This window comes from Leucopleurus acutus (assembly GCF_964270905.1).
Source record: "Leucopleurus acutus genome assembly, chromosome: 1".
Taxonomy (NCBI): Eukaryota; Metazoa; Chordata; class Mammalia; order Artiodactyla; family Delphinidae; genus Leucopleurus; species Leucopleurus acutus.
The window spans coordinates 171,127,069-171,140,777 of record NC_139142.1 but is presented as its reverse complement, the minus strand read 5'-3'; the positions used below and the strand labels follow the sequence as shown (position 1 = coordinate 171,140,777).

General features: G+C 51.4%; 1 protein-coding gene across 1 annotated transcript; it reads left to right on the top strand.

Annotated features, from left to right (window-relative positions):
- Positions 1-519: 519 nt before the first annotated feature.
- MINAR1 (membrane integral NOTCH2 associated receptor 1) lies at positions 520-13,456 on the top strand (the record flags this gene model as incomplete). Its single annotated transcript, XM_082833718.1, has 3 exons — positions 520-2,823; positions 7,615-7,869; positions 13,259-13,456. The coding sequence occupies 3 exons, from the start codon at positions 520-522 to the stop codon at positions 13,454-13,456; spliced, it is 2,757 nt and encodes a 918-aa protein (XP_082689844.1).
- Between the last annotated feature and the right edge of the window lie 253 nt (positions 13,457-13,709).

Below are 13,709 nucleotides of genomic sequence, written 5' to 3'. Positions count from 1 at the left end.
ATAATTTTAATGTTTGTAAGAAATCATCGTATATGGCAACCCGTTTTATTTATGCGTTCCCCTAATATTTGGATATTTAAGATGTTTTATTTTTTCACTATTATAAATGCCATTGTAATGAACATCACTTTTTTATAATTGTAACTATTTTAAAAAAAACTTTTGTTGGAGTATAGTTGATTTACAATGTTGGGTTAGTTTCAGGTGTACAGCAAAGCGAATCAGTTGTACATATACATAATGAACATCTTTATGCAAAATCATAGTCAATAATTTCTTTAGGTAGATTACTGGGAAGCGAATTACAGAGTATATTATAAATATTTTTAAAGCACTTATGACATTTTTTAAACCTTAAAAAGTTTTTCCTTTCATTTCTTTATGTGGTTCATAACCAGCTTAACTTAAAACTCCACTGGTGTTTATAATCCTTTCTCCCCCGCTTCTCTTTTTCAATATTGTCACCCCGTAGAGCTGACTCGAAGTTTCAGTGTCATCAGCGAGGCTTTGAAATTCTAAATGATGGAGACCAATCAGGAAACTTCCCTCTTCTTGGTGAAAATCTTGGAGGAACTGGACAGCAAGCAAAATACCGTTTCCTACCAGGACCTGTGCAAATCCCTGTGCGCCCGTTTTGATCTGTCCCAGCTCTCCAAACTGAGAAGCGTCCTCTTCTACACGGCTTGTCTCGATCCCAATTTTCCAGCCACGTTATTCAAAGACAAGATGAAATGCACCGTGAACAACCAGCAATCGAAGAAGATCATGGTGGCGGCAGATATCGTGACGATATTCAACCTCATCCAGATGAACGGGGCTACAGCCAAGGAGAAGCTCCCCAGCGGCCGGCAGAAGATGCGCAAGAAGGAGGCGGCCTTTGACTTGGGCCGCTCGGACACGGAACTCTGCACCGCAGCCCAGTGTGAGTCCCTCAGCTGCGAGCTGAGCGACCAGCCTTTCAGCCGGGGCTACCCCACCCGCCAGTCTTCCAAATGCCGCAAGATGGACTGCAAGGACTGCCCGCAGTTTGTACCTGCCTCCGAGCCCAACTTCCTGCTGGGGGTCAGCAAAGATGTGAAAAACCGGGCGGCTTCCCTGGACAGGCTGCAGGCTCTGGCCCCCTACTCGGTGGCCAGCCCTCAGCCCTGCGAGATGCAGAGAACCTATTTCCCCATGAACATCGAGAGCGAGTCCATGTCCGATCAGGACTCCCTGCCCCTCACCCAGGGCATCAAGGAGACTTTCATCTCTAATGAGGAGCCCTTCGTGGTCCAGTCCTGCGTCCAGAAAAGGAACATCTTCAAAGAGGAGTTTCACAACCTGATGACTGTGTCCCCCGAGTTGGCCAGCCCCGCTAACAAGGCTGAGGGCGAGCACGGGAAACCCCAGGGCCGCAAGGAGTCCCACAAGACACCCTTCCCCAATCACAGCTTTGAGATGCCCTACAACAGCCAGTACCTGAATCCCGAGTACTCCCCTGTTCCTGACAAAAGGCGGGCAAAGCACGAGAGCTTAGATGACCTTCAAGCCTCCACGTATTTTGGACCCACTCCAGTGATGGGGACCCAGGAGGCCAGGCGCTGTCCCGGGAGGCCGGGTAAGCAGACCCCCTGGCCGGCCAAAAGCTGGAGCCTAAACACTGAAGAAGTTCCTGACTTTGAACGGTCCTTTTTCAATAGAAATCCCTCCGAGGAGAAGCTCCGCTATCCGAATCCCAGCAGCCAGACCGCCAACCTCCCAACCCCAGACAGGCGCCCAGCTTACCTCATGCCGCAGGAGCAACAGCCAATGCTCCCCGTCGGCTACGCGGCCAAGCCAAACGGGCTCAAATCTAAAGAGATCTCGTCCTCCGTTGACCTGGAGAAGCATGAACCGGTCAAAAAGTTTAAAGACAAGAGCATCAGCTGCACCAGCAGGCAGCTCAGCTCAGACACCAGTAGCGTGGGCACCCAGACCGAGCAGCACGTCCTGGAGCCCAAGAAATGCAAAGACTTGTGTGCCTCTGGGCAGGGCAAGTACAGTGACAGGCACGTCATGAAGCAGTCAGATGACGACTCGGAAGTTGTCAGTGATGATATCAGTGACATTTTCCGATTTCTTGATGACATGAGCATCAGTGGCTCGACGGGCGTGATACAGTCATCCTGCTACAACAGCACAGGATCTTTGTCCCAGCTTCACAAGTCGGACTGTGACAGTTCACCGGAGCACAACCTAACCAAAATCGCCAACGGGCTCCCCAGCAGCAAAGGAGAAAAGGGCAACCGGCCTGAAAACAGCCACCACTCGGAAGAGGAGTTGAAGACCAGCGTGTGCAAACTGGTGCTCAGGATCGGTGAAATTGAACGGAAGCTCGAATCGCTGTCGGGTGTCCGCGAGGAGATCTCCCAGGTCCTGGGCAAGCTCAGTAAGCTGGATCAGAAGATACAGCAGCCCGAGAAGGTGAGTGTGCAGATAGATCTGAATTCCTTGACCAGCGAGGCTCCGTCCGATGAGAGCGCATCTCCCCGGATGTTCCGTGCACACAATGGCTCCCACGGGCCCAAACTGGAGAACTCGGCCGACTGGTGCTCCTCAGACGCCAGCGGAAGCAACAGCGAAAGCCTTCGTGTCAAGGCGTTAAAAAAAAGCCTCTTCACCAGGCCATCCTCCAGGTCCCTGACGGAGGAGAACAGCGCCACAGAGTCCAAAATCGCCAGCATCTCCAATTCGCCCAGGGACTGGCGCACCATCACTTACACCAACCGCGTGGGCGTCGGAGAGGAGGATGTGCAAGACAGAGGCCCTGGGGAAAGTAAGGACTGGCATCGAAAATCTAAAGAGGTAATGCGCATGTAAGCTCGCGTAACTAGGCAGCAGCCTTACTATATAGCCCTGGTCTGTTCCCAAGCCTGGAAGCTTACATTACATGAAAAAGAGGCCTGCCCTTCTTGTGCTCGTAATCCTTCCAGACCTTCCACGTTAGAGCAGAGAGGACAGCATAGCCTGGTGGTTGGTCCCGCCAAATTGTCCATCAGCCCGGAGGAGCGCACGCTGCTGTGTTGCCGATGGGAGAAAGCATGGCTCAGATATTGGACTGGTGGTTCGAGACCTGATTTTCATAGAATGGGGAACATGGCAGAGCAGACAAGCATCACCAGGGATTTCTTCCTGTCCTTTCTGAAAGAGCAGGGTGCAGGCAAAGCAAAGGAGGGGAAGGACTTAAAAGCGAGCTAGCTCCTATGCCCCTTTCACATACTTTGTGGCATGCGTGGTGTTCCTTTTTAAAAGTTTGAGTTTTTTTCATTTTAAGATCAATAGATGATTCGTAAGAAAAGAAGATAAATTAAGGAAATTATTCACGGTTCCACCGCCCAAGGATGGCAACTCTTACTATGATGTCTTTCTTTGCTTTTGAGGGTTTTTCCTACACAGTTTTATGGGAACGTGAGCGTTTTTGCACCTTTATAGTCAACATCTTTCTGTCAGTGCTGGAGTGAGCACACACACACATACTCACATTCTTTCTTCTTCTCGTCCCCTGCAGTAGGGATGATTTGTTTCAGCAGTACTTGTGGCCGCTGTTCCTCCTTCTAAGTAGGTTACATTGAACCCTTTCTGGCCAAAGTGATGCCATTTCAATTTGTTGCTCATCTCAATTCCCTTCCCTGATTCCAAAGGTCAGTGGACAGACCACGGGGCCTCGTGAGGGCTCGGAGGACCAGTCATCAGAGAGGGAGTGAAGAGGTGTGGCTGCAGACATTGAATACAGAGAAGGAGGCTGAGTCCCTCGAATGCCAAGAAGGGCAAGCTTAGAAAATGGAGCCCTAAGGAAGTTTTCAGGGTCCAAAGCAGGGAAAGAGAGTAAAATAAGAAGTGATTTTTTTCTGATCCCAAAGGAACCTCTGGTACCTGTGCCGGCCACTGTTCTCTTCGGTAGCCACTTACAACACGTGGCGTTGGACAGAAATCAGAATGTATTATGGGCCGACGCTCTGACGAGATGCCCAGCTGTGGGTCTTCTCCTCTGGTGCTGCTGTCGTGTCAATTAGCTGCTAAAGTCTGGCCAGGTTCCTGGAGCCCTGGGTCTCAGGGAGCATTGAAAATGGCCATTTAGAGCGCTCCAGTGGTTTGACACTTCTGTAGATATATCAAGTTTAACTGAACTAGCCATGCGTCCAACCCATAAAATGTCAAAGCCCCCAGAAACCACCAGAAATAAGCTTGAGAAGGATCGCTTGAAATGCGCAGTTCAAAGTTGCTGGTGTTTGGGGTGAGCGGTCTTCATCGGGCCTCCTTCTGTGACCTCATTTCTGCCTCCCGATGTATGGCTCTCACCATCCCTGGGCTGATGCCTGCCATGGTGGTGACCAACCCTGGGGCCCTTCTGAACTTTGCTCCCAAATCTCAAACTGCTGAAGGCCAGCTCCCCCAGAGGTCTGCCGTGGGCTGAAATCTGCAGGTCCCAGCTAGATTTCCTGTTCCTTCAAAGCCAGGCTTCCCTCTCCCTGTACCCATTCTGGGGTCGCCGTTCTAGCCATTCCCCAAACTGAAGGGGCGTCTCTCACCTCTGACTTCCCTCGTTGGCTCTCTCACATCCAGTTGGGCTGTTCGACCCTGTGGATTTAGCTTTTGTGATGTTTCTTTCCGCTTAAATCCACCCTCCCTCCCCCAGGTCCAGGCTCCTCCCACCTCCCACCTGGGCTTTGGGGGCACATTTGTAACTGGTCTCTCTCGCTCATCACCCCCCCACCTCTGTCGCCACTTCCATCTCATCCCATCCACCACTGCTATGCTTCCTTTCCTAAAGCTCCACTCGGGGGTGTGCAGTGCCTCCTGTTCCCAACTCCTCCTTGACTCCCCTTTGCTCAGCAAGAAGTTTCAAGCCACTCAGCCCGGCCACTCAAACCCTGGGCATGTCATGTCCTTCTCCCCAACAGGAGGGCTCCAGTTCACCTGGACCGGGCCCTTCTCCACCTTGATACGTCTGCCTGGTTTTCCTCAAAAGTGCCACCCTCGTGCACTCAGTCACTCGTTCAGCAAGTACTGATGAAGCATCTAAGATGGCCAGGCCCCATCCCACTGTCGAACCTTCACTCACGTGATTCCTCCATCGAGAGTTTCCTGTCCAGGGACTTCCCTGGGGGTCCAATGGTTAAGACTTCACCTTCCAATGCAGGGGGTGTGGGCTTGATCCCTGGTCGGGGAGCTAAGATCACACATGCCTCGTGGCCAAAGAATCAAAACATAAAACAGAAGCAATGTTGTAACAAATTCAATAAAGAGTTTAAAAATGGTCCACATCAAAAAAACAAACAAACAGTGTCCTGTCCACCTGCTCGGTGCTGATCTAGACCCAGCTCCCCTCAAGGCCTCTTCATTCGTAAGCCTCTGAAAGCCTCCCAAGATTATTGCTGGTCTCTGATCTCCTGCCTTTCATCCTCTTTGTTCCGACAGAGTAGGTACCAACCTTTATTTTAAAAGTATCTTGGGTATACACACCGACTGCCATGTTAGAACGCCAATGCCTCCATGGTAGGAGCAGGGAGGCAAGCGTGGGCAGCGGGTAACTTTCCATCTCAGAAGCGAGAACAAATTCAAATCCTGGCTCTGCCACTTCCTGGCTGTGTGACATTGGGCCAGTTCCTTAACCTCTCTAAGCTGAGTTTCCGCATCCGCGGCGGGGATTATAATGTTATAGCCTTGCCGATGTTCTCGAGAAGCTGAAGTGGCGTATCGCGTGTTCAGCCCCGAGCACAGCAGGAGACACACACAGTCAGCCCTCAGTTCATTGTAGTTATGATGCCTTGTTGTTATTATTGGCACCTGCCCTGCCCGCAGCTCGGCACGGGCCCTGCATGCCGTGGGAGCCCTCTGAGTGTTCGGTAGTGGTGATGAGCTGAATGAATAAACTCAGTGACACCTTTTAGAAGATACTTGGGTTTGGTGAGCTAGAAAAGAAGAGGACACCTCACTTCCTTATTTGGATCTGGCCACGTTTATCCTGCTCTCTCTGTAGCAGCGTCCGCGGTCTTAATGGTTTGGAAGGGCTCAGAGTTATACTGTATTTGAGCAAGGGCCGCTGGGAGCGTGCTTCTGGTCCCCGTCCACGGGTAGGATACGCGCCCTCCCACTCACACACGTTATCTCATCAGCTGCCCACACATAAACTCTCCCTTTCCTGGCACCTGAGCCCATCCCCCACCGCTTGCTCACCCACGCCGCCCCTCACTCATGTGCTTATTTTTCCTTTTTCTTTGTCTGCTGCTCACACCCACGGCTCTTCTGGCTCTCTGTTTCATGTGCACAACTCCATGATGTTGGGATCCATCCCTTTAAAAAGATCGGAGTGCCTTCTCCTTGGTGGTATGATTTTGCTGAGCGGGCGATTAAAAGGTGCTCACTGGGCTTCCCTGGTGGCGCAGTGGTTGAGGGTCCGCCTGCCGATGCAGGGGACGCGGGTTCGTGCCCCGGTCCGGGAAGATCCCACATGCCGCGGAGCGGCTGGGCCCGTGAGCCATGGCCGCTGAGCCTGCGCGTCCGGAGCCTGCGCTCCGCGACGGGAGAGGCCACAACAGTGAGAGGCCCGCGTACCGCAAAAAAATAAATAAATAAAAGGTGCTCACTATTGTGCCCTGCCTTCGGGGAACTCACAGTCCGGTGGAGGAGACAGACAGACAAACAGGCAGTTACAGTTCAGTGGGACAGTGCTGGCCGCGGGCTCTGTACACAGTCTGAAGGGGTCACGTAGATGGGCGCTGACCCGGTCTTGGTCAGGGAGTACTTCTGGAGGACGTGACATCTATGTGGAGATCGGAGGGCCTCAAGGACTGAGAACGTAAGTGATGGCAGCTGTGTTGGGCACCTTCCTGCCTCCAAACTGTGGTCCACACTGTTCCCTTGTCTTGAAGGCCACGCAGAGGTCTCTGAAAATCACTAGAGGCTCCCACCACGTGCTTTCTGGCTTGGCTTCTTCCATCCAGAGACGCAGTGTGGCATCAGTGGTTTCAGCCAGCTCCTAGGGGGAAGGACCCCATATCTTTTACTCCTCAGTGCCAGGTAGAAATTGGTAAGAGAAAGAGGGGGCAGTGACTTCCCTGGCAGTCCAGGGATTAAGACTCTGCGCTTCCTTTGCAGGGGACGCAGGTTCGGTCCCTGGTCGGGGAACTAAGATCCCGCATGCCGCGTGGTGCGACAAAAAAAGGAAAAAAAAAAAGGGGGGGGGGAAATACTATGCAGTAGTTAAGCAAAGCTTCTCTGAAGCCAGATGATAGATTTAAATGCCAGCTCCTCCCGTTGGCAGCTGTGCACCTTGGGGTAAATTACTGAGTCTTTCTGGGCTCCATTTCCTTAGCTGAACAATGCGTGTTAATGATAGTAGTCATGGTATGAGGGTTAGATAAAATCATCTCTTCCTGGCATAGAAATGTTGGGTCGTTTGAGTATTATCAATGTCATAAGCTTTTCCTAGTAAATGTCCCCCAGTCCAGATATTCTTTTTATTTGCTCGTGAATAACTGCATGTTGCTACCCGGGCAGAGCCCGGTGGTGAAAAGCTGGTGTCTGCCCACTGGCACTGTGGGCTCTCTGACGGCATCTGTGTCGCTCTCTGGACTCCTCTGTGCCCCTCTGCAGGCAGACAGGCAGTATGACATCCCCCCGCAGCACCGACTGCCCAAGCAGCCCAAAGACGGCTTCCTGGTGGAGCAGGTGTTCAGCCCCCACCCCTACCCCGCCTCCCTCAAGGCCCACATGAAGAACAACCCTCTGTACACAGACATGCGGCTGACGGAGCTGGCGGAGGTGAAGCGGGGCCAGCCTTCCTGGACCATCGAGGAGTATGCTCGCAACGTGGGCGAGAAGGGCAAGCTGACAGCCCTGGACCTGCAGGTGAGCCTCTCACTGCCCCGGGTGGGGGGAGCCCAGCCACACCCTGGCGGATGCAGGAATGGATAGCGGATGCCCTAACCGGCCCGCTCCCTCACCTTCAGCTCCCTGGGTCCCCACCGTGGAATTCGGAACCTGCATAACATCGTAGAGCAGAGATTGTTCGCAAGGAGATTGCTATTTCGCTTATTGCTTCGTAAACGTGTAGCAGTGGGAATGCTTGCTTGATTGATTGATCGACTTTGGCCATCCGATTTGCTAACGATACGTTTAAGACTCCATACCAAGTGCAGATTCTCGTATTTGCTCACAAGACCTCAGCCCAACTGTTTAATGAAACACAAGCTGATTTCTCCTTCCCCATGTAGCACGTGGGATAAAAGCATAATTGTGGGAGCCGAGCTATGGATTATGTTTCCATACGGAGCAGTCCCAGGTAAGCACCGTCCCCGGAAGCTCTGTGAATACAGTTGGGCTGGAGGGCATGCTTTCTGTTCAACCACAGGCAGGGCTGGGTGTTGGCCACTTCTATCGTGGTGGGCAGTTCCACCTGGTTCCATCCATACTGCGTCTCTCTGTGTGTCCGCATCACCTCGGGAGCACAGGAAGTACCCTGTCCCCACCTGCCAGCTATCTTGGTGGGCGGCGAGGCTATCATCCCAACGCCACCACTCACGTACGGGTCCCGGCAGGTCCACACCACTTAAAGGGCAGTTGGAGAGATGCCAGTGGGGGGGGTGGTGGTACGGCAGGGTCTCCCCTGAAATGGCCTCTCCCTAAAGCCAGGAGGGCTGCAGGAGGTGCAGTGCAGTGGCGAGAAAAGAAATGTGTTTTCCCACAGTGTGTGGGTTCTAAGCCAGGCTCCTTTGCTGTGTGGCCTGGAATGTTCACCTGTTTGAGCTTTGGTTCCCTCACCTGTTAAATGTCCATAATAATATCTAACTTTCAGAGTCACTGTCAGAAACGAAAATAATGTATTTAAAGTACCTGGCATTAAGAAGGCACCGAAAAGGCATTTTGGCGCTGTTGAAATGATGCTGAAATTGATCCACTCTGTATGGGACTTTTTTTTTTTTTTTTTTTTTTTGCGGTACGCGGGCCTCTCACTGCTGTGGCCTCTCCCGTTGCGGAGCACAGGCTCCAGATGCACAGGCTACGCGGCCATGGCTCACGGGCCCAGCCTCTCCGCGGCGTGTGGGATCTTCCCGGAGCGGGGCACGAACCCGTGTCCCCTGCATCGGCAGGCAGACTCCCAACCACTGCGCCACCAGGGAAGCCCGTATGGGACTTTTTAATCACGGTCTCTCACGCAAGGCACAGTGGCCTGCAGGCGGGAGTGATGATGTTCATCTCAAGTTTATAAATGAGGAACTCGAGGCCCCGAGAAGCACAAGAACTTGCTGCAGGTCTGACAAGTCTAAATTCATAATGGACTATCTGGCAATAAGACTCCTGTACTTCCTCCTATGTTGCCTTTCCACCATGTCATTTTTCTGTTGATGACAGTATAGTAGAGCTTCATGTCACACAAATGACTGCAGTGACGTTTGTTTATGTTGGGCCCTAAATGACAGCAGTTATGGGAAGGGACATCTCTGGCCAGATCTTGAGAGTCAAGTGGGTGGTGATATCAGGGCCGCCTCAGAGGTACTCCTGGCCCCTGTCACCTCCTGCATGTTTTGTCCCCATGCCAGCTGCACGCCACTTGACCCTTCAGGCCACGTCCTCTCCTGTCACCATCTTGCTGGCAAGCAGTCTAGATAGGATTTGCTTCTCCTGAAGGAGGGTCCCAGTGCTCTGCTGTGGCTACCACACCGCAACCTGTGGGTTATTAGGATGCCACGAGCTGCAGGCGAGTCACAAAAGGCCCAGAGGTGTGAATGGCTCACCTGGTGGAATAATCAATGTTTCACCAGTATCATGGGATGACCTTGACAGGAGCAGGTTAATTGGATGAGTCATAGACTGAGGAACATCTTTTTAAAGTTTGGGAGGCAGAGTCTGGGAGATTTTGCTCCTACAGATACATGCAATTTTAAAGTGCCAATTTTTAGGAAGCGTAAAGGCAAAATTATAAAAACTAAAAGATCTTTAGTTTGAGAACTTTAGGTGACATCACTTAAAAATGCAAAGGATAGTGTATCTAGTCTCACAAAAATATAAGACAGGAAAGAGTTCGATAGCCTTTCGAGGGTGTTTGCAGCAAAACAGAACAGGTATCAGGAGCTCATTGAAGGCAGAAAGGCACCACCTTACTTGTTTTCATCGCTTTGCAGAGACCCAGGTACTGTCTTAGGGCAGCTTCCGCATCTGAACCATCTTCTTGGGGCCCCATGGCGTCAAGATGTAAATTTGCCATCTATGGCCACTTGAGGGTGCAGCAAAGGTACAGGCCCCGTTTCCATTTCCAGCGCTCAGCGGGAGTAATTAACAACCGAGGATGCCCCCTGTGTCCCACTGGGTGGCACGAGAGCTTGCGGTTATTGGAAAAAGTAATTAAAAATAATAGACTTCACAGGATGAATCCCAGCCCCTAAAGCATAGCTACCTATGAAAGGAAGCCAGTTTCCCTCTGTCTGAGCTGGAAGGAACAAGACAAAATCTGACGTGTCGTTTATACACTGCTTACTCCTTGGCCCGCCTTGGGAATACTGGGAAGAAGAGGTGGTGTTTCAGCCTCCCTGGTCAGAGCCTGTCTCCAAAGTGTCAGAGCAGGGAGAGCTGCCCCTTCAGCCTTCCACCCAAACCCGCCCAGCCCTGCAGACCAGTCCCCAGCTTAACATGCCCACCTGGCTCCCTGGCTCCCCTCTAGGGTACCCAGGGAAACAGACCGATCCCAAGTGCCCATGGAGGACAGAGCTGTGTTGGGGAAAGAGCTGCAGCCCAAGCATAAGGACACTTGTCCTAACAGCCGGAGCTGGGCAGTAGCAGAAGTGCCCTGGGCAACTCAGGGAGACCGTGGCTCCTGGGACTTAGCGGAAGTGCTGGAGTAGGAGCTTCTTGCAAAGTCTGAACAGACAATCCTGCGTTTTAAGGACTCTTCCATCATGGAGCATGTCCTGTTTCTCATGGTGTGGGTCCTCGCAATGGCCAGCATTGCCTACCACTCCTCCCCGCCCTTCCAGATAACATGAATAATTGGAAAAGTCTTTGAACATTGTGCCTCCGTGAGGAAGGGGACCTGGGAGGATTTCAGGGACCCCGAAGTCCCATTCTCTTTTCATTATGCAACGTTGTACAGAATATTCTAGAATATTGGCACACTCTTCTCTAAAGGGCCAGAGAGTAACTGCTTTAAGACCCTGCAGGCCTTACAGTCTCCATCACAACTGCTCAACTCTGCCAATAATTGTCTCGAGCAGCCGTGGGCAACTTGTAAATGACTGGATATGACTGTGTTTCGACAAAATATTATTTTGGGACACGGAGATTTGATTTCATATGATTTTCACATACCGCTGACTATTGTTTTCCTTTTATTTTTTTTCAATGATTTAAAAATGTGAGGACCGTTCTTAACTGGTAGGCTGTACGAAGGCAGGTGCTGGGCTGTATCTGGCGCCTGGGCTGGAGTCTGCCGGCCCCTGTACTGGAAGGCCATTAGAAACAGGAGAGCAGGGACTTCCCTGGCGGTCCAGTGGGTAAGACTCCGTGCTCCCAATGCAGGGGGCCCGGGTTCTATCCCTGGTCAGGGAACTAAGATCCTGCGCGCCGCATGGCCAAAAACCAAAACAAAACCAAAACAAAACAGGAGAGCAATAAAGCAGCCAGAGGAGTCCACGGCAGGTGGGTCGTCCGCATCCCAGCAGGAAGCAGATGGCATACTCACGGGTGATGCGAGCGGGAAGGAGGGGACTCTTGGCGGAGGTGTAGGCAGGGTTTAGAGCCCATGAAGCGCCCAGGGACCAGCATGAGGGAGAGGCTGTTGCTGCCCTTGGATCTGAAGGCCAAGGAAAGGGAGCTGTTTCTGAAACCCACCAAGACCCACAGCTGTGAGAGCAGGTACCTGATAGAACTGTGGCCCATCAGGGAGGGAGCAGGGGGAACTGTGCCCCACTGACTGAATCCACCTGGGATGTGTCCATATTGGCTGGTCTCCTGGGGGCACAGAGCAAGACAGAAAAGAACAGAGAATGGTTCTGAAAGGACAGGTGGAGAATGACTAATAGGGGTTAGAAGAATCAATATTCCAATAACATAGTACATAGTGCGTGTGTGTGTGTGTGTGTGTGTGTGTGTGTGATTTGTAACATGCCCACCTTTATGAGCATTAAACAATCTGAGAAAATCTTCAAAATGGATATTTTGCTTGTGTTTCAAAGATTTAGACGACTTCACTTGGAATTGCAATGTGTTGCTGCTTTTATGTGACAGTCACATTATTAAATGTTTGCCGTGAGATGAGAACACACTGCCTTTCTTTATGGAAATAGATTATAGCCATCCACGGGGAATGGGATTCCTGGGTGATAACAGGTTAAATATAATACTTCTCCTGCAGACAGGCACTAATCTCAGGGAGGCTGGGAGAAAAATGGCAGTGGGTGGGGGTCTCTCCCACTGGGGACCCTGCACCTGGCCTGGGGGTGGCCTGCCCCTGGTCTGTAGACCTGGCCTGTGAGCAGTGGCCTGACAGATGTTTGAAATGGAAATATTTTTATGTTTTGTTTGACCTGCTTATCTGGGAGGTGCCTTTGATTGTTCAGTGAGGCTTTACTGAAGAACTGGGAACCAAATCAGAGTAGTACAATAGCCTTGCTTTAGGCACCTCTGTTCTTAGGGACCGTTAGTGGAGAATATTTTTCAGCGACTCTCCCTGCTTCCCATGCAGCAGGGCCAGCCTGTTCTTGGCCGTACGCCCTTGAGGCGTAGAGTCTGGTTTCTCGGCCCTATTTTGCTTGCTCCCAGGAAATCCCTGGGTTTTCCTGTGTCAAGACCATTGTGACCTGTTTTTTTCTAAAATATTTATTTATTTAGTTGCACTGAGTGTTAGTTGTGGCAGGCGGGCTCCTTAGTTGCAGCACATGGGCTCCTTAGTTGTGGCATACAAACTCTTAGTTGTGGCATGCATATGGGATCTAGTTCCCTGACCAGGGATCGAACCTTGGTCCCCTGCATTGGGAGCACAGAGTCTTATCCACTGCGCCACCAGGGAAGTCCCCCATCATGACCTTTGTAGTAGGAGAGGGGCAGGTACAATCTGGGATGTGCGGGAGCCCGAGTCCTTGGTGGTCCACCTCAGGAGGGGCTGGTGGGCAGCGTTGGGCTCCTCGGTCATCTCCCCTGCAAGCTGCAGACAGCCCTGAGATGCTTCAGGGGTGATGATTGTGGGAACGTGTTGAACCTGTTGCACGTATTCACCATATTTCTAACATCTTCTCTTCACTTTTAGACTCAAGAATCTTTAAACCCAAACAACTTAGAATACTGGATGGAAGATATTTATACCCCAGGCTACGACTCATTACTGAAAAGGAAAGAAGCCGAGTTCAGACGAGCCAAGGTCTGCAAGATCGCTGCTCTGATCGCTGCAGCGACGTGCACAGTCATCCTGGTCATCGTCGTGCCCATCTGCACGATGAAATCATGAGCCGCTGGACGTGCAACGTTGCCTACGGTTCATGACGACCGACGTCTCCCTCTGTAGTTTAAAATCACGTGCCAGTGGGGCCACGGTTTGTTGAAATAGAAATCACGGAGGCTTTTCTGCAAACACTGACGATGGCCTTCAGAAAGTATACATTCTAGAGAGATATCTACCTACCTATTAGCTTTGACTTAATTCCATGGATGAATTTTAAGAGTGCAATATCTTTTCCTACCCAAAGAATGTAATGGACTAC